The sequence below is a fragment of the Euprymna scolopes genome, chromosome 31 (genome assembly GCF_053919585.1).
Source record: "Euprymna scolopes isolate OS-2025 chromosome 31, ASM5391958v1, whole genome shotgun sequence".
Classification (NCBI taxonomy): Eukaryota; Metazoa; Mollusca; class Cephalopoda; order Sepiida; family Sepiolidae; genus Euprymna; species Euprymna scolopes.
Window position 1 is genome coordinate 85,850,326 of NC_136512.1, and position 22,377 is coordinate 85,872,702.

A 22,377-nucleotide genomic window follows, 5' to 3' on the forward strand; every position below is an offset into this window, starting at 1 on the left:
GTATCACTTCTACTTATTTTTATTAATACATTAACTACTACTTATTTGTATAAGTACGTTACTTATTAATACCTTGTATTAATACTTAAACTATTGCTTATTTATATTAATATTTTTACTATTACATATGATTATTAATACTTTAACTATTAATTATTTTTATAATAATTATTTTTATTAATACTATAACTAATACCTATTTTTATTATTACTTTAACTATTACTTATTTTTATTAATACTTTCACAACTAATAATTTTTGATAATACTTTAACTATTAATTATTTTTATTAATATTTTAACTATTAATTATTCTTATTAATAATTTATCTATTACTTATTTTTATAAATACTTTAACTATTACTTATTTTTATGAATTCTTTAACTATTACTTTTTTTATTAATACTTTAACTATTACTTATTAATTAATACTTCAACTATTACTTATTTTTATTTATATATTAACTATTAATTATTTTTAGTAATACCGTAACTATTACTTATTTTATTAATACTTTAACTATTACCTATATTTATTAATACTTAAACTATTACTTATTTTTATTGATACTTTAACTATTATTTATTTTTATTAATACTTTCACAACTAATTATTTTTGTTAATACTTTAACAATTACTTATTTTCATTGATACTTTAACTATTACTTCTTTTTATTAATACTTAAACTTTTAATTATTTTTGATAATACTTTAACTATTACTTATTTTTATTAATACTTTAACTATTACTTATTTTTATTAATACTCTAACTCTTACTTATTTTTAATTATACTTTAATTATTACTTATTTTTATTAATACTTTAACTATTAATTATTTTTATTAATACTTTAACTATTAATTATTTTTATTGATACTTTAACTATTACTTTTTTATTAATACTTTAACTGTTACTTATTTTTATTAATACTTTAACTATTACTTATTTTTATTAATACTTTAACTATTAATTATTTTTGTAAATACTTAAACTATTACTTACTTTTGTTAATACTTTAACTATTAATTATTTTCATTAATACTTTTACTATTACTTATTTTTATTAATACTTTAATTATTACTAATTTTTATTAATACTTTAATTATTACTTATTTTTATTAATACTTTAATTATTACTTATTTTTATTAATTCTTTAATTATTACTTATTTTTATTAATACTTTAACCATTAATTATTTTTATTAATGCTTTAACTATTACTTATTTTTATTAATACTTTACCTATTACTTATTTTTGTTAATATTTCAACATTGGCTTTCTTTTTTTTTGCATATCAATTTTCAACTGTTTTTCAATTGTTTATGAAGCGATTCGAATAGAATTTTCTCAACAAAGAACTAATACAAGTCGGTTTTGTTTTAAAAGAAAAGTACATCTTTATTTGATTCATTATTTTGAAACAATTACTAAGAAAATTCAGAAAAAAACATTTTAGAAAAACTATTTTGAAACATCGAATCATGTAATATATGCGATCATCAAAAATCGAAATGTATTCTTTTACATCTGAAAAAAATATGTGCGGATTTTACGCATGGTTTCTGGTCGTTGTAACCTACGATCTTCCTCGGATGTGAAATTCAGGTTTCCTTCTCTCAACTAAGGCAAAGAGGGCTTAGCTCTACATTGCAAGAATTCGAATCATGCGTTTGAGGGTGAGTCCATAAATCATAAAAATCCAATCTGTAGGGGTCACTAAGATATTTTAAAGCTTGCCTGTGATTCAATTTCACCGATTATCAATGCTAATTGTCAATTTTAGTGAAAACAAATGTTTTACGAAACAGCGGACAAACATCCCATGCGTGTTGTCGTTATTTTTTAAAACACAGTGCAAGGGAGACAACTCCAATGGGAGAAGGTTTTTTTGTGTGAAAGTATCTTAGTGACCCCTTGAAGATTGAACTTTCTTTTTGATTTACGAACACACCCTCACACCTACGGTCCGAATCCTTGCAATGAAGAGCTAACCACTCGTTTCCTTAGTTGAGAGAAGGAAACATGAATTTCCCACCTGAGGAAGGTCGTAGGTTACAACGACCGAAACGATATGCCAATACCATCCGAGATTAGAATAATTGTCCGAGTAACCAAATAATATAAACATTTACATCTAAAAAATTCAGAATTGCATAATCAGTAATTTTACGCAAATTGGGGAAATTTTCGGAATCGTCTCATCACTAGTTTTAGAATAAAGTTTAGTGAATGAAGACGCATCTGACAAAGGTCAGAGGTCACCGAACGTTCGGAGAATAACATCCACAGTGAGAAAAGCGTTTCGAATAATCAAAATGATGAAAAGGATTTTGATATTTTAATTAATCCAATAGGTGAGCTTTTGGGGGGCGGGCGGAGGCTAAGAAACAAAATAAAATCCGAAACCAATATCATAACACCCAAATTGTCTCAAATATTTAAAGAGTTCCAGTGGAGGAGGTTTGATTTGATCCCTCGGATTTTTCCACTGAAGAAAACTTTGTTCTCACTAAATTCAGATTAAAAAAGGTGCGTAACTCGGTGCGGAATTTACTGTTTAAAAAGCCGTAAACAACCGGGTTTAGTGTGCAATTTAGGGCCCACGATTGGATTAAGAGAAAGACAAGGAAATTGACAGAGCTTTCGGGCTTGCGACGCGATAAAAATTTTGACACACCGGCCATAAGGAAAGTGGGTATGCAGCTGGCGACGTACACTGCCGATATCCAGATGACGGTCCGATTCGTCTGGTGCAACATTTTTATCTCTGCAGCGGACTTCGACATTTGTGCACAGTCGTTCATCACATCGGCGTTAGAGGTCTGCACTCTTCTCTGCTGGCACCACTTAACGTGCGATCGGGAGGTTTTTATGACCCTCCAATAGAGTGTGGACATTGCACCGAACACGCATAGCAAGAAGACGATTAAGGCAATACTGTAGTACCACTGTTCATCTTTGTCGTTGTAAGTGCACACTTGCAGAATCGTACCGTCTTCCAGCGTGTGAATAAAGGGTTCAGCAGACACGGCCACCGGACTGGCCAACAGAGAGGAGACGAAGAAGACTGCACCGACCAGAATCTTGGCCATTTTCATACTCACCTGGGTTCCCATGCTGCGACACACTTTCACATACCTCTCTACGGATATTACAAGCAGCATGAGTGCCGAACAAATGTAGCAGGCAAAAGTTAGGAAGCCCGAAAATTTGCAAGAAGCGATCGATAGGTAGTTATAAAAGACAAACAGGTAATACATCTCCATCGGAATACAAATTACACAGCTGATCATATCTGATACAGCGAGCAGGGTGATAAACAAATAAACGTTGCTTCGGTCAAGGCGGAATCCATAGATATAAATCACAGCTGCATTTCCCAGAATTCCAAGCGGTGCCATAAGACCAAGAAATACCAAAGCAGGAATGCGGTAGCGAAACGTTTTTTGGTTGAATTCAGCCAGTTGTTCCAGGGTTGTCAAGTTGAGGCCGGTCATGTTTAATTGTTGCTTAAAGTTCAAATAGAATCTACCTTTCTTGCTCTGATTTTTTTTCCTTTTTTTTAAATAGATTTTCTATTGAAATGCGTGCGCTAAGTGAAGTACATCGAGTTATATCATTTTGCCCTGTACAGCTTGATCATGAAAGTCTTCCAGTTGTTAAGGACAAGTTTTGCAAATTTTCAGATTTCGTGTTTCGATAGAGCAGTTTGTTTGTATGTATTTCACGTAGGACGAAGTCAGTTATATACAAATATTATTTGAATGTAGAGAAAATTATAGTTTTTTAGAGATAGTAGGGGTGTCCTCCAATCATTAAAGCAAAAAAAAAAACAATTTCATGAAAGTCAACAGTGATTTAAATTATTGCATTGTAGTCGATCATTTATCATGACAATTTAAGCAGAAATACCTTTTTTTTTTCAAGCATATACTCGTTGTAAACCGACGCAGATCCAGACAATCGTTGTTAAGGAAAATCCCCATATAAATGTCAATTAACGCAATGTATTTCAAAGCCGTTTACATCGGGTTAATCAATTCATATTGAAACATAAAGCCAGTTAAGAAAGTTCATGAGGAGTAAGTTTTGAAATTGCCAGTTTGTGTAAATGCATTTAACATCCGTCGAGGTGAAAGTTATTTGGAGAAAAAAGAGTTAGAAATGTCTTGGAGTAATTGAATGAACAATTTTGAAAAATCAAGATTCTGTTAGAAAGCAAGACTGAAAAAGGGAATACAAAATTATGTTCATCCATGGATTATTTTAATAAAGAATATTTTTTACTGATGTTCCTTTGGATTAAATAAGGGGTTTTCTTCACACTTTCGTTTAGATTCCCGGGTACTACAAAAATATGCACTTCAAGAAGGTCGGATGTTACATCGACCGAAACGTTGTGAAATGAACACTCAAGATGGAAATTGTAGTCCAAAAAATCCCATAATGTTTACATTCAACAAAGACCAAGAAATTTTTTGAGGTTATTAGATGCAAGTGTGAAATATTCCTTAGCTCTGATTTTTGTTTGTATCTTTCGTCGTTTGAAGAAGATTTCTCGTGAAAATATCCAATACCTTTCTAGAATATCTGCTCGTTATTATATACGTCAGTTCGTATTATGCTGCGTTTATGGAAGAGCGAATTTTTCTTAACCGACACATCCTCAAGGTTTGGACGTTTTGAGGTTTGAAAGCTTACGGACTCTCTATAAAACGATTATTACTCAAACGAATTATTACTCAACGATTATTACTCAAACGAATCGAGGTCAGTATCAGCTTTAATGTGTGTAATTTTATTAAATTACATTCTAATACTTATTTAATATAAGCATTTTTTGTGTTATAGATCAGTAATAATCCTTAATAATAAAGGGGTGAGTATTTACTTCGATGTTGAAGGAGTGAAAACCATTTCTTATGTTCCTTTTTCAAGTCCAATGTAAGCAAGTTTTGTTGAGCAATCGTATTAAATAATTAATGCCTGTTTGTATCGTTCCTCGTTTTGAAGATTCCTCGTGCAAAATATTAAAGATTGTCAAAAACATCCAATATGTTTCTAACTCATCCGTTCGTAATTATATATATTTACTTCGTATTATGATCCGTTTATGGGAGAATGAATTTAAGTTTACTGGCGCATTCTCTAGATTTGGACGTTTTGAGTGGTGACTCTTTAAAACTCTGAATAAACCGATTGTTCATGTCTGCTTCAATGGAAATATTATTTTTTTTTTCACAAAGGAGGCACCACTTATCAAATTGGTATCAATTCATCATGTAATACTTATATTTAATACAAAAAAAAACATGCTTATAATAAAAGGATGGATATTGTCATTTTAATAATATTACAAGTATTATCCGGATTCCTTTATCCTCTGGTGTTGAGAGTGGGGAAATCATTGTTTGTGTTCTTTTTTATGTCCAATGTAAACAAGTTGTTGTTGATCCGTCCGGTTAAATGATTAAACCCTACCCAAGTTGAATCATTACTGATAATAACTGTGTTGCCTCACCTAACAATCATCTGACACTTATTTTTTTTCTTAACATCTAGTGCCTTTTAAGGTCTTGATAACCCTGGTAAAAAAAAAAGCCGAATACTCGAAAACAGTCCCAAAACTAATGTTAGGTGTGTGCGATAAACGTTTCTGTCCCATGCTGAACCCTTGATATAAATTGTTAGACCCAATTAGTAAACTAATGCTGTATATATGTTTGGATTGGCGCCTAAATATTCCGTAAGCGGTCGTTTATCAGTAATTAAAAGCCTTAATTTTAAATAGTTAAATAATACAGAACTGTTTTGGCCCGAACCGTCATAAATTCTGAAAAAAAATCGGTTTGTAAGGAAATAAGTCCGAAAGAAAACAAAACTTACAGATCAGGAGTTATTTTTTTTTTAATAAGGCAAATATTTCGTTTCTGAACTTGGCCATGCTTTCCCTGTGGTTGAAATAAACGGTTCCCTTCGCAATTCCGTGCAGATTCCCGATTCCGATAGAAAAAAAAACAACGACTTCATTCAAATAACCGCTGTAATATTTATCATTACAATTACATGCTCTATGTTGAACAAAGTTTAGGTTTTTTTTTTCTCTGGAAGGTAGTCGAAAAACTGTATATGCAAATTAGGAAGTGTGCCCGAGACGAAGACGGAAAAAGGGCGAAAAAATGTAATACGTGCTCTGTGAGAAACAAAGTGGGCGTCAAAGAGAATGGACGTGTAAGGTCACTTTTGAAAAAAAAATTGATATCTTAGTGGCTATTTTCCACAGCTAGAAACAAAATCGAATTTGTTCTACAAGTCCATATGCCCTATATATCAAGTTTCAAGTCTGTAAACAAACAAATAAGCGAGTAGTTTGGTAAAGATCGTTCCCAACACACAAATAACGTCACTTATATATATATGCATATATAAGAGCAAATAGTTACTAAAACATGTTAAAAACACTTTGAAAAAGAGTTAAAAACATATTTAATTTTAAAAAGGAAACACTGAATAAGTGGATAGTTCTTAATCTGCGGAGTTTCGAAGAAATACTTTTCTTCTCATCAGAGGGTAGGAATTAGCAAAATGCAGGATCGGATTTTCCTTGCAAAAGTATTTGATGAAACAACAAGTCATAGATTTTACTTGGTAACAAAAAGTGAAGCAGAGGGAATATGGTGAAGAAAAAAGTGATTTCACGTGAATGGATAGTCTGGTGAAAGGTAAAGTATCCAATGACGGTAAAATCCAAAAATGTAAATCCAAGAAAGTTACTTGTGCGAATGGAAATTTTAATTAACTTGTGTGTGTGTGTGTGTGTGTGTGTGTGTGTGTGTGTGTGTGTGTGTGTGTGTGTGTGTGTGTGTGCATGCGAAAAAAATACGTCGGAAAAAGAAACGCCAAATAGAGTTAAGGGCGACCGACAAGAAAAGAATATTGAACCGCCAAGAGGGAGAAAGAAATAGACCAAGCATTAATTAAAGGAAGCCTCTGACTTGTTATTTTGTACATGCAGTTCCCTTTGTCAGCTACAGACATCCCAGAGAAGACCAAGATAACAGAAGAAAAAGTACGGTGAACTTTATCGCGTGAAAGTCTATTTCAATATTACTATAAATATTTATAAGACAATCCCAATCAGATAAAAATGTTCAATATACGAGATAGGGCAATAATATAATTGAAAATTGAAATTAAATTTAAAAAATTACGACAGATTTATTATTCGATAATTGAATACAAAGATTTCAAGTTTTTTCCATTAATCCTTGGATTTTCAGTAAATGGTTCATCTCAGCAAAAATAAAAAAATAAAAAAATAGGAAAAAAGTATTTTTTATAATTTTTGCTATTTAGCACATAGATTGCAAAACTGGCCAACTAGTAGATAGTCTGCAAAATAAACAAGCAAAGAAACGGTATTCATCAAACACAAATGGAATCATGTCGGCTTGCATGAAAGTCATATTTGCTTCACACGTATTTGGTGTGTGAATTTCGAGCCCTGGATTTTGTAGATACCATTGCTGGTCCGCTGTATTATTTTTCCTACATCCCAAAAAGGGACGTTGTTTCTATGGTGATTGAAGTACTTTTCTCCAAGATTGTCTCGTTTTACTACAGGATGGAACGATAAAATTGTCGCCCTAAAAAAGACAACATGATTCCATTTCCGTTTGATGAATACTGTTTTTTTGGGGGGGGCGGTTCAGATCATCTACTAGTTGGGCAGTTGCGTATAATTTCCCAAGAGCAATAACAGCCTTCTATCATGTCTGAAATTGACACAACTTGGATGTCTTCAAGTCCAATGTTAACAAATTCCTAATGAACCGCCCCCTTAATTAAACACTTCATCAAATCTCCACACTAACGTAATGTACTTGCAATAACCCTTATCCCTGAGTGGCTTCCGGGCCTTGATAAGTGGTGATCACTGTGTAAAAAAAAACAATCTTCAAAGAGCGGGATTATAAATGCGCCGCTGTACAACACATGCTATCTAGCGACCCAAGTTATGACAACAGGTATATTGCCAGCATCCTCAAAATGCAAACCCAGACGGTTCAACGCTTAAGGGCACAAGTCCACGAAGTTTCTACCCACGGTTATGGTCTTTGGTGTGGTTTCAAGTTAGGGCCACATCATGCCACGTCACATCTTTGAAGTCGACTTGAAAGTCAACATTAAAGTGTACCTGGGTGTACTAAAGAGGGCCATCATTCCTTGGTGCAATCAGGTAGGCGCTGGCAAGCCCTGGGTGTGGCAGTAGGATTCGCCGCCGGTCCACAAGTCCAAAGAGACTCAGACTTGATTTCAGAAAAAGTGCTATGACCTTGCACCCTTATCTCGCTGGTGCCCTCCTCCTCTGAACTGAACCCGCTGGACTACTTCGTTTGATCATACGTCGAGGACATCACGAAGATCACCTCCTACAACACCAAAGTCAGCCTGATCGCCGAGTATTCTTCGAACTCCCGTCGGCACTAGTGGAAAAGGTATGCTCCTAGTTCCTGACCCGCGTCGAGGTGGAGATTGAGGCTGAAGGTGACTACTTTCAATAGCTGTCGGCTCCATTACATAATCAAGTTACCTGAATTGATTTTTTTTTTCAATAAATGTTTTAAAGCTTTACTGCTGTTTTCTTTAGTGCGACAAATTTATCGTTCCATCTTGTAATATGGTTCAGAATAAAGACTTCAAAAATCAAGCACCGATAATTTAATTGTACTTAATTAAAAATATTTATACATGTAATAAAAGATTAATAATTAATTAACGGTTATTATCGTATACGCAAATCAGTAGATTTGATAATTAGTTTCGTATATAATAGACTTGACCGTTATCAATGTTATCTAAATCAATAAATGTAGACTAATTATAAATAATAAAATAATAAAATATTAAATAAAGTAAGTTTGTATTACTATGTATCAATACGAATACAATAGTCACCGAAATTAAATTTACCTATTAATTAAATAGGTAAATTTAATTTCGGTGACTCTACATTAAAATTCAAATATGGCGTAACAAATTGAAAAATCATTGTAACAATTGCGGATGTTTCTTTATTTTCTGTAATAAAACAAGATTTATAGTTAAGCAAAATTTAGAACAAATTAATCAACGGTTATTATTGTAGACAAATCAATAGATTTAATAATTAGTTTCGTATAAAAATATGCATAAATACAAGCACCAATAATTTAAAAAGACTGCAGCATTTACAACTTACAGCAAAATGCTTAAAATGAAAAATAAATACAAGAACAAAAATTACTGATAAACAGTTGTTTATTATTATGTGAAATATTACATACAAAATGATTTAGTAAAGAATTTAGAGTGTGCGATCAGTTTTACAAAAAAATAATCTCGTATTTCCAATTTCTAACGTTTTAGAGCAGTTGACTAAAAATGTTCATTTTTCTAACGTTTCTCTTATGGTGTTACATTTTAAGTAATTACAAATTCATTTAGGACACTGCCAGTCGGACTGAGGGTTATAGTAATTTTGTTTCATAGTATATCAATTCCTTTAAGTGATTCATGTTGCATCCAGTTATTTTGTAGAACGTTTTTATTCTTCAATTACTAGTTTGCAGTGTTCGGTTATATTGTAGCGGATTTTATCGTTTCTGTTCCTTGCTCAGCAGCACATAAGTTTTGCAATGGGAGAAGTAAAAGGGTTATAGTATTAATATTTAGTGCATTTTAAGTTAGAAAACCAGTCGCGAAGTAGGGGAGAAAAATGGACTGTTGTTTTTGGTTTTGGTTTTCAAGAACATAATTAAGTTTTGTAAAAAAAAGGAATAGAAAAAAAATCATCGATGTTAGGTGCATTTCGTCTCAGAAAGTCAACATCTTTAGAGAACTTTATCTGGTAGCACCAGACTAAAGGTTATAGGTGAAAAAGCTTAGTGAATTCCCTGTAAAATTTCCGGGGAAGAGGTGGGTAAACAACCGGTTTCAGTGTGCAATTAAGAGTCCAGGTTTGCGCCAGGAGAAAGGAAAAGAAATCGAACATATTACCGCGCTTTGACTCCGTGAATAATGCTATCATAACGACAATGAAAAATGGAATGCAACTAGCGACGTACAGTGCCGATATCCAGACAACTGACCGGTTCGTCTGCCTCGGCATTTTTGTTTTCACAACCTTCATCGACAATTGCGTCCCATCGAAGTTTTTTTTTTTTTTTTTTTATTACATTTTCACACCAAACAAGGCACATTGCCACTTTTGTGTAGGGGGCTACTATCAGGGGCAACAACTACTGGGGTACTATGTACGGATTTGGGCAGCAAGATATCGGTTCACGTTGCATTTGAACTTCTGTACGTCAGTACAGTTGGGGAAACAGGGACCTGGAATAGAATTCCAGAGTCTAGCGGTGCTGGGGATAAAACTACTGGAGTAAAAAGATCTTTTACATCTAGGGATATCTACATTGTGGGGGTGGGATTTTGCAGCCTGTCGGGTCTGTCGAGGGTGTTCACGTCGTGGGGGCACAAGTGCTTGCAGTTCGTTAGAGCATTCACCATTAAAATACTTGTAGAACAGGCAGGGGGATGCAACGCTTCGTCGATGGGACAGAGGCTGAAGCTTAGATGCCAGTCAGGCAGTTAAATTGCTCCCTTCTCTGCTGAGACCATATCATTCGAGAGCGGGTGGTTCTTACGACCCTCCAATAGAGGGTTGACATTGCGACTAAGATGCATAACACGAAGACGAACAATACGATGTCGTAGATGCTGAGTCGGATGTTGTGTATGCAGAGCTGCATGGTCGTACCGTCGTCCAGCGTGTGCGTCTCTAGTAATACAAAGACGGGCACGGCTAAAAGTGAAGAGATGAAGAAGACTGCACCAATGAGAATCTACACTGTTTTCCTACTCACCTGTGTTGCTGTGCTTCGGCACACCTTCAAGTATCTTTCAACCGATATGGGAAGCAGCATGAGTGCCGAACAATGTAGCAGGCGAACGTGAAGAAGCCCGCGAATTTGCAGGAAGCGATCGACGTGTAGTTGGTACATCTCCATTGGGATACACATCAAACAGCTGATTATATCTGACACGGCAAGCATGGTGACAATTAAATGAAGGTTGCTTTGATTAAGACGGAATCCGTAGATGTAAATCACAGCTGCGTTTCCAACAATTCCGATCGGTAAGGTAAGACATATAAATACCAAAGCAAGAATGCGGTATTGAAAAGTTCTTTGATTGAAATCATCCAATTGCTCAAGATTGGTCGAGTTGGGGTCGGGTATGTTCGATTTTTTATTGTAGCACAATCACCCCTTTCGCATTTTTGCTTCTGTCAAATAAAAATTTCCAGTAAAAAAAAAAACGTGCTTTCTTTTTTTACATCTATAATGTGCTGGCCATTGGTATCATTACTGAGTGTTGTAAATATTTAAGGTATTTCTAAGATGTGATGTTCATTGGTATGTATACAAACACAAGTTGAAGTAACCGTCTACATTGGCTTAGTCAACATATGTTACAGGGTTAAGAGTTTGTTTATATGGATCTTGTATCGAACAAGGCAACGCTATGTACAAGTTTTATTTTAATGTAGAGAAAAGCATACGTTATTTGGAAAACGAGATTTAAACTATTATTTTAATGAGAAAATTATGAATTTTATAACCATTAAAATATTATTTTAATTACAATGAAAATGATTTAAACATTTGAAATTAATATAACCATTAAAATTATGGATGTTACAATCATTAATGAAATAAACATTTAAAATTTATATTACCATAAAAATTATGCATTTTATAATCATTATAATTTGATTTTAATGAAATAAACATTTGAAATTTATATTACCATTAAAATTATGAATTTTATAATCATTGAAATGAAATTTTAATGCGATAAACATTTTAAAAAATTACTTCGATATAATCGTGTAATGTACGCGCCCCCCTCCAGCATCAAGTATATTTTTTACATTTCACAAATATATTTACATTTACAATAATTTGACTATTAAAAATAAAAAAGAAATCTTTAATTAAATATTTACAACTTTGAATGGATATCGGAATGAGTAAGTGTATCAGAATCGGTAATTTAGAAAATAATCGGTAATTTAGAAAATAATCGGTAATTTAGAAAATAATCGGTAATTTTATCAGATTAGAAAAAAAAAAACTTTGATAATCGTATCATCACTAATACGATTAAACTCTAATAAATTAAGACCCGGATGAAAGGAGTCAGAGGTTACTGAAATGTTTTAAAAATAATATTTGAAATTAGAACAATAGTTTCAATAAACAAAACAATAAAGAGGAAAAAGATTTTGACATTTTGAAGCAATACATGAGTGGCGTTTGGTGGGGAGAGGAAAGGGGCATAGGTGTTTTTGTTTTAATCTGCAATCAATCTCATACAATCCCGAATCATTGCGTAAACTATTTACTGGGTTGCAGTAGAGGCGGTTTGATTTGATTCCTCGCAGTTTTCCGTAGAAGCCATATTTGCTTTCGACAAATGAAAACATGAGAGAGTGCGAAACTCCGTGCGAAAATTACTGTTTAAGAAGCCGTAAACAATCGGGTTGAGCGCGGAATTGAGGGTCCACGATTCGAACGCGAAAAAGATAAGGAAATTCACAGGGCTCTCGGGCTTCTGATACGTGAAGGACTCCGAGAAAGTGGCGATAATGAAACTTGGTATGCAGCTCGCGGCGTACACTACCGATATCCAGATGACGGTCCGATTCGTCTGGTTCAGCATTTTCGTCTCCGCTAAGGACTTCGATGTTTTTATCCTCTCGTTGATCGCATCGAAACTAGATTTCCGCATCCTCCTCTGTTGCGACAACTGGACGTGTGACCGAGTGGTTTTCATGACCCTCCAATAGAGTATGGACATTGTGACCAAGATGCAAACTAAGAAGACAAACACTGCAATGAAGTAGAACCAATGTTCATCTTTGGTGTAGCAGCTACACACGTGTACAAGCTTTCCGTTGTCCACCTTGTAAATGAAGAGTGAAGCAAACACGGTCGTCGGACTGGCCAAGAGTAAGGAGACGATAAAAACAGCACCTGCCAGAATCTTGGCCATTTTCCTACTCACCTGAGTTCCCAGGCTAAAACACACCTTTACGTATCTCTCCACCGATATGACAAGCAGCATTAGTGCAGAACAAATATAAAAGACGAACGTAATAAAGCACGAACATTTGCAAGAAGCAATCGACGGGTAGTTATAAAAGACAAACAGGCTATTCATCTCCATCGGAATACAGATTAAACAGCTGACTATATCAGATACTGCGAGCAAGGTGATAAACAAATGAACGTTGCTCTGTTTAAGACGAAATCCATAGATGTATATGACAGATGCGTTTCCAAGAATTCCAAGCACCGACAATAGACCAAGAAATACCAAAGCAGGAATGCGGTAGCGAAAAGTTTCTTCATTGAATTTAGCCAATTGTTCTAACGTGGTCGAATTAAGGCCGGCCATAATTCGTTAAATTACCTCTCGGGATGTTTTCTACAATTAAATAATTGACCGTTCCTTTTTGATTTTTAATATATTTTTCTTTTCCTAAATAAATGTTGCTAATTTTTTTTTTTTCTATATTTCTACAACGTTGAAATATATGCACTAGTTGGGGTAACCGTCTATATTGAGTTACTCAAATTTATCTTGAACTCTAAAGCCAGACCATAAAAGCCTTCCAGTTGTTGAGAGCAAGTTCTGAAATCGATAGATTTCGTGTTTCGACAGAAAGATTGTTCATATGCGTTTAGTATCGAACAAGGCCAAGTTATATACAAGTTTTATTTTTATGTGGGGAAAACCATATGTTATTTTTTTAACGAGATTATGAATGTCCGTCAGTCATTGAAGGCAAGTTTTGAAACTCCACGATTTTGTGTTACATAGCAGCAAATCAAATGTGTTAAGCAGCAAATCAAATGATTGGTATTTAATCATTTCTCATGACATGTAATGTTCTTACGTCTAATAATTTTAAGGTAGTTATCAGAGATGGTGTAAATTGATTATAGGTATTTATTATCCCAGGATTCGAAAGTTAGAAAGAATGTCCTTCAATTCAAACAATCTAGCAATTTAGAACCAGATTAGAGAAGTCCTCCACTTATTTAAGGCAAGTTTTGAAATTGCCAGATTCTGTTTAAGCGCCATGGATTTTGTGCAGGTATTTGATATCCAACGTTTATCGGTGAGTGATTATATGTCCTTATTTTAAATAAAATAAATTCAGAAAATAACAGTTTGTTAGAGAAGTTTGAAAGAAAATAAAATTTATGAACTCACGTTCGACAATTGGTTGTTTTTAATGAGGAATTTTATCGTTTTTCATTGAGGTCATGCTATCTCTGCGGATCCAGTAAATTCCAACACTCTACAACCACATAATGTAAATCCTCCATTTATTTCGGGCAAGTTTTGAAATTGCTAGATTTTGTGTTTAGGCACCATTGGTTTTGTATAGGTATTTGATCACACTCCCTTTAAAAAGAAATTAGAAATGTCCTCGAGTTATTAAGTGCAAGTTTGGAAATTTCTTTGTCAATTTACGTATTGCACCTTGTATATAGGTCCACTTGATATAACTGATCATAAAAGTATTGCATTACAAAATCTGTGAGTGTGTGTGTGGTATAGCCTGATTTGGATTCGCGTCTAAATATTCCATAAGCAAGTGTTTATTGGTGATTAAATGTCTTTTTTTTATTAATAAATCAAAAAAATAACGGGTTGTCAGAAAAAAAGTTTAAAAGAGAATAAAACTTACAGAATCACGTTCGTCCATGGCTAATTATTTTTTCAGAGCGAAGTAGGGAAGTTATTTCGTTTTTTGATTGAGGGCAGGCTACACCATGGATCAAATAAATTCCAATAAATTTTGAATTTATAACCAAACTATAACAGTCCTCCACTTATTTGGGACCAGTTTTGAAATGAAGTTATTGAGTGCAAGTTTGGAAACTTCAGTGTAAATTAATGTATTGTACCTTGTATACATCAGTCAACTCAGTTTAACCAGCGATAGCAACTTTATATTATTAATCTGTGAGTGTATATTCCGTAAACGATTGCTTCTGATTCCTTGTTTAAAAACATGTAAACGGTAGAAAAAATTGTTTCATCCCAAACCGACTTAAATACAGAAGTTTGAAAAGAGAAAAAAATGTACAAAATCAGGTTTGTTCATTGATTATTTTTTAATATGAAAGTTTTATCCTTTCTTAACTATATCATGCTACCCACGTAGATTAAATTAAGGGTTCCTTTAAATATTCTATTCAGACTCCCAAGTTCGGCGAAAAAATTCCCGGGTTGTGCAAAATACACCTGGAGAAGGTCGAAGGTATATCCACCGAAACTTTATGAAAATATGAAAACAGTAGTCCGAAAAATCCAAATAATACAGAGTACTTTTTTCCACAAGAGTCAACTAAATAGAAGAATTTGTATAAGAGCGGTTGTTACGTCCGTCATTTGAGCTTGTATTTTCAAAAGATGTTATGGAATTTTTCAAAAGATGTTATGGAATTTTTCAAAAGATGTTATGGAATTTTTCAAAAGATGTTATGGAATTTTTCATGTCATCGGGTGGAAGTGTAAAATCTTAATTTCCTCAAATGATTTTATCATCCGTCATTTGAAGATTCTCTGCGATAATATTAAAGAATATCAAAAAGATTTAATTACTTTCTTACTTATTTTCTCGTGATTGTATATGTTAGTCCGTATTATGCTCCGTTTATGGAAGAGCAAATTTCACTTAACCGACACCTCCTCAAGGTTTGAACGTTTTGAGGTTTGAAAGCTTACAGACTCTCTATAAAATAATTATTACTTATTCAATACAATCATTTGTTTGTGTTATAGATCAGTAATAATGCTTTATAATAAAGGGATGAATGTTGTCATTTTAAAGATATTACAAGTATTATCCGGATACGTAGGAGTTCCTTTTTCTTTTGATGTTGAGAGTGGGGAAATCAGTGTTTTTTTTTCTTTTTTATGTCCAATATAAACAAGTTGTTGTTGATCCGTCCTGTTAAATGATTAAACCCTACCCAAGTTGAATTATTACTGATAATAACTGTGTTGCCTCGCCTACCAACTATCTGTTACTTACTTTTTCATCTAGTGGCTTTTAAGTCTTGATAACCGTTGACACCTTCCCAGGTATAAAATAGCTAAATACTCGAAAATTGTCCCCAAACTAATATAAGGTGTGTGAGATAAACGTCTTTGCCACACTCCGGACCTAAGCTATAAATTGTCAGATCCAACGAGTAAACTAACGCTGTATATATATTGCGTTTGGTGCCTAAATATTCCGTAAACAGTCGTTTATCAGTGATTAAATGCCTTAATTTGAAATAGTTAAATGATGCAGAACTGTTTGGGCGTGAACCGAGATAAACCAGAAAAATTATTGTTTGTTAGAAAATAAGTTTTAAGGAAAATAAAACTTGAAAATCAGGATTTTTTTTTTTAATAAGGCAAGTATTTCGTTTCTGAACTTGACCATTCTTTCCCCTGTGGTTGAAATAAACGGTTTCGTTCGCAATTCCTTCCAGATTCCCGAGTTCGACAAAAAAAAATCCGAGCTCGACAGAAAGACACCAGAGTCCGACAGAAACATTCCAGAGTTCGATAAAAAGATTCCCGAGTTCGTAAAAAGATTCCCGAGTCCGACAGAAACATTCCCCCGTTCGACAATAAGATTCCTGAGTTGGACAATAAGATTCCTGAGTTCGACAATAAGATTCCTGAGTTCGACAGTAAGATTCCTGAGTTCGACAATAAGATTCCTGAGTTCGACAATAAGATTCCTGAGTTCGGCAATAAGATTCCTGAGTTCGGCAATAAGATTCCTGAGTTCGGCAATAAGATTCCTGAGTTTGACTAGATATACTTAAAGAAGGTCGACAGTTACATTGGCCAAAACATTGTAAAATAACACTTGCGATGAGAATAGTAGTCCGAATGTTCCAAATAATACGGCAATTTTTTTTTTAATCTCTAGACTCAGTAAAATGGAAGATTTTGTGTGTGAGCGTTTGTATCTTGCATCGATTCTTTCTCATGTGACTGTGATTACAGTTAGGATAAAAAATATGAGCATTCTTTGGAAGAAGAAAAGCAAAGAATAGTTAACAAAGCTCATCCGCCTTTCCAATGTTAAAAATGGTTTTCTAAATAGTAACATTATTTTATAGAGGCTTATTTTTAACATGGAGCTTTTTTTTTTTTTAACTATTTTGTCCCTTCAGCAGGTTTTTTTTTAATTGGTCCACCTATTTTCGGATATTCATTTTTTTTATAAAATAATCCAAATCGCATTTTCTGTACAAACAACGAACTCATACAAATTGGCTTTGTTTTAAAAGAGAAATAAATATTTAATTTCTCATTATTTTCAATGAATTTGCAATAAATTTGAAAAATATCGTGAAAGATGTCCTCGTGTGATACACAGCACCTCTTGTATATTTTACGTTTAAAAAATATATGCGGACATTAAACGTGTGTTTTTTAGTTATTTGAAAATAAAAAACAGTAAATTTTATCGGAATCGCTAATACAGAACAGAATCTGCAATTGTATTGGAACCGAAAAAATAGAAGGAATCGTCCCATTGTTGCAAAAGGTCAAAGGTCACCAAGATAAGAACAGTAGTTCGAATAATCAAAAATAAATGGAAAATGAGTTTTAAGAATTTAATTCAATGGTGACATTTCGGGTGAGAGGTTAGGAAAGGTATAAAATTATCGGAATTTAGACGCACCTGACAAAGATCAAGGCTTATCAAAACGTTTTCAGAATAATATCTAAAATGAGAAATAAGGATTTCGACATTGTTATAGACTTTCATTTTTTTAGAGAAATATATTAGAATAAAATGTGAAGCCAATGTGATAACATCAGGAATGACAACCTCAAATATTTAAAGCGTAGAAGTGGAACAGCTCTGATTTGTTTTCTTGGATTTTTCCGGAGAAAACGAATTTGTTCACCAAATGAGTGAGATGTATGTGTAATGAACACAGTACAAGAGATTTCGTCTAGTAATCTTTTATTCAATTAAGAATCTTGTCACTCGTCTACTTGACAAGTGTAAATATGTAGCTTTTATATCTTGGATTATCAAAGAGGAGATAATCCATATTCACAACAGTAAGATGCTGCGAAGCTATATGTGTAATTCATTGTTTTTAGAAGCCGTAAACAACTGGATGGAGTGTGCAATTAAGGGTCCACGATTGCGTAAGGAGAGAAGAAAAAAGAAGTCGAAATTATTACCGGGCTTTGGCTTTGTGAACAACGAAAAGTGGAATGCAACTGGCGACGTACACTGCCGATATCAAGACGACTGTTGCTTTTGCTGGATGGTTTGTCGTACAGGTTTTTGGCATTTTTGTTGTTGTTGTTGTTGTTGTTTTAGTTCTTTTAGGGAAGCAGGCAGCAGGAAGGGAATTCCAAAGTGTAGCTGTTCGAAGAAAGAAATTATTAGAATCGAAAGCTTTCTGACATTTAGGGGCAACAACGGTGAAAGGGTGAGATCTTATTGCTAAGCCTGTTTGTCGGGGATATGTACATCGAGGGGGGGCACAAGTGGAACGAGTTTATCAAAACACATTCCATTAAAAGATTTGTAAAACAGCCACAGTGATTCAACATTGCGGCGATGAGACAGGGGCTGGAGCTTAGTTGATAAAGTTGGACCGATTAGATTGAAAACTCTTTTGGGGATTTTATCCGAGAGGGAGAGATTAGTGGTAGATGCACCAGCCCAGATGCATGGGCGAATGGGGGCTTGTAAAGGTACAGGATACTCTCAGGCGTGAGTAGTCTTCTAGCTCGATGGAGGGAACCCACCTTCTTTGCAGCAGCCTTTGCAATTTCCTCTATGTATTTGTTCCAGTTCATCTTGCCTGCAAATGTTAGACCGAGAAGTTTAAAGGTAGAATTCTCAGGTAGGGTGCTATTTGTCATGGATATAGGAGGTTGGAGAGGTGTCTTGTAATTGTTAAAGGAGAGCTGCTTGAGGAATGATTAGGGATCAACTAATGTTTCACTTATATACGGCACAATCACGTTGGCACATCGATTCCCGTCAAATCACTGAAGTTAAGCAACGTTGAGCCTGGTTATTACTTAAATGGGTGACCAATTTGGGAATACCAGGCACTGTATGTAGAAGGGCGTTGACACCTCCTTGCACAAGTTAAAAAAAACTAACGTCGCCATCTCCCCTGACAGGGATATGCATGTAACTTGGGATCGCTTGTGAATTTCATACTCTCATGAAACTTCCTCCTTTGGAGGAAGCTGGTTAAATGCGAATCGGGTTATTGCTGAACGACACAGTGTTTCACACTTCCATATTGAATTATCAGCGAAATCGGCAAAATCGCGTTTAAATTTGTATAACCACCCGAATTTAGAGTTAGTATAAGGAAGGAGTCGTGTTATTTATTATTTTTTTTTTTTTAATTTTTGTAAGCAATGACATATTTTATGCTAAAGTTTGATCATAAATATTAACATGGTTAAGATTTAATACAAACAAAATCGGTTCCATGTTCATGAATCACTGTCCGGTTCGGAAGTGGTGATCATTATACGTTAACTTCATATACGAAACTGACCGATGGTTGTTTTTTGCTACTAAGTTTTTAATATGGTCACAGAGATATAGTAATATTTTATTTTCTCTCCAAACAATTTAATTTAAATTTTGTATTAAGATAGCAAAAATAAAGAACCTATAATTTCCTAAGAGTGTAGCATTTATAATGTGCCGAAAAAAAAAATAAGAACAAAAATTACTGATAAATATTTATTGAAAATTATAAAAATATTACGTAAAAACGATTTATTTTAGAATTTTGAGTTTGGAATCAGCTTCACGCATAAGTTCAACAAAAAATGAGCTTCTCTTTCCGAAGGATACTAACGCTTTAGAGCAGTTGATCAAAAAAATTATTTTTCTATGGAAGATAAATTCTCTAACGTTTGCTTTGTGGGGCTATTTTTTAATAGTGATGGGACAATTCCAATATTTATCCCGATTCCGATACAATTACCGATTCCTATTCTTTCCAAATCTCTAAATATTTAACTATATAGTTGGATTTTTTCTCCGATTACAATAAAATACACACAGTTTAAATGTGCAGATATTTTTCTAAACGTAAAAATATTCTTGTGGAGGATGATCTATCGATTTTAGCTTCACTGGTAATTTAAAATCAATAAAAATTTGTTATTTTATCAATATTACCAGCAATGGAAGATTTTACTTTAAATAAAATCAAATAAAAAAGACAATTAAAAGAATCGTTTTTGCATGGGAAAATCGGTACAAATTTTTCCGATTCCGATACCCTCAAATGCTCCGATTTTCCGATTCCCGATTCCGATTCGAATAATCGTCCCAACACTACTTTTTAAGCAATTACGCATGCCAGTGATGTTTTTATTTTTGTTATTTCACACCAAACAAGGCACAAAGCGACTATTTGGGACCAGATTTGCAGGGATACTATTTAGGGAGTTGGGCAGCAAGGTGTCTGTTTACATTACGCTTAAACTTCTGCATTTCAGTAGAATCTGGGAAGCAGGAGCACGGGAGGGAATTCCAAAATGCAACAGTCCCAGGGAAGAAAAAAGCTCTTCGAGCTTCACGGCATTTAGGGATCTCTACATAGGTGTTCAAGCATAATTAGCTAAAAGAAAACTGGAATCTCATTTGGAAGCGTTTTCGCTGGGGATTTCAATCTATAAATTTACCATTATTTTTTAAAATAGTACTACTATCAGCATGTGTATCTTATTTTTCTTTTGCTGCAAAAAAGTCTATTTTTTAGGATTATGTTTAAAAAGTAAGAACATTTTTGGATTGGGGAAGAATAGTTAAAAAAAGAATAGTTAAAAACAGTTAAAGAATAATAGTTAAAAAATAATAGTTAAAAAAGAATAGTACAAAAAGAATAATTAAAAATGAATATATAAAAAATAGTTTAAAAATATAGTTAAAAAAAGAACAGTTAAAAAAATAGTTAAAAAGAGTTAAAAAGAATAGTAAAAAATAGTTTTAAAATAGTTAATAAAACAGTTATAGAAGAATTGTTAAAAAATATGTAAAAAAGAATAGTTAAAAATGAATAGTTACACAAGAATACTTAAAAAGAATAGTTACAAAGAAATAGTTAAAACAGAATAGTTAAAAAAAAAGAATTGTTAAAAAATAGTTTTAAAAATAGTTAAAATGCTGATCCGGTTTTCCACTTTCATGTAGTGGGCTACTATCAGGGACATAGGTTGCAGGGATACTATGTAGGGAGTTGAGCAGCAAGATATCTGTTTACATTACACTTGAATCCCTGCGTGTCAGTACAGTTGGGGAAGCAGGAAACCCGAATACCACAGTTTAGCAGTTCTGAGATAAGAATCTATTAGAGTAGAAGTCTTTCTGACATCTAGGGATCTCTATTGTGTAGGGGTGGGATTTTGTTGCTTGTCACGTTTGTCAGAGATATTTACTGCTTTTATAAATAATAACATTATTATGAAAAGATTCATTATAAACATCCTACACCAGTTTTTCCATTTTTGTAATCAAACTGCAAAATAATGAAAATTGGTTTTCATTGAAAAAAATCTTAATTTGCTTCTTTATTTTATTGCCATGAAAAAATTATTTAAAAAAAAAAGGATTTTTAAATTATAAAAATATAATTTTAATAGGAAAATTATGAATTTTATAACCATTAAAATATCATTTTAATGAGAAAATTAAGAATCTTACAAGCGCAAAATATCATTTTAATGAGAAAATTATAAAATTCATTACTACTCAAATATTATTTAACTGAGAAAATTATGAATTTTATAACCATTAAAATATTATTTTAATGAGAAAATCATGAATTTTATGAACATTAAAATATAATTTTAATGTGAAAATAATTAATTTTATAACCATACAAATATTATTTTAATGGGAAAATAAGTAATTTTATAACCATTCAAATATTATTTTAATGATTAAATTATGATTTATATAGCCATTGAAAAATAATTTTTTAAATAATTAATATATTCTGATGAGAAAATTATTAATTTTATAACCATTAAAATGTTATTCTAATGGAAACATTTTGAATTTAATAACAATTAAAATATCATATTAATGAATTTTATAACCATTAAAATATTATTTTTATGCGAAAATTATAGATTTTATACTTATAAAAATATTATTTTATGAAAAACTATAAATTTTATGATCATTAAAATATAATTTTAATGAGAAAAATACGGATTTGATAA

The 22,377-nt window shown here is 32.9% G+C and overlaps 1 protein-coding gene across 1 annotated transcript; it reads right to left on the reverse strand.

Annotated features, from left to right (window-relative positions):
• Nucleotides 1-1,384: 1,384 nt before the first annotated feature.
• On the reverse strand, nucleotides 1,385-22,052 carry LOC145255566 (uncharacterized). Its single transcript, XM_080114021.1, has 3 exons — nucleotides 12,458-22,052; nucleotides 10,914-11,235; nucleotides 1,385-3,581 (listed from the first exon to the last, which is right to left on the reverse strand). The coding sequence occupies exons 1-3, from the start codon at nucleotides 13,510-13,512 to the stop codon at nucleotides 2,445-2,447; spliced, it is 2,514 nt and encodes an 837-aa protein (XP_079970147.1). The 5' UTR covers nucleotides 13,513-22,052; the 3' UTR covers nucleotides 1,385-2,444.
• Nucleotides 22,053-22,377: the final 325 nt, after the last annotated feature.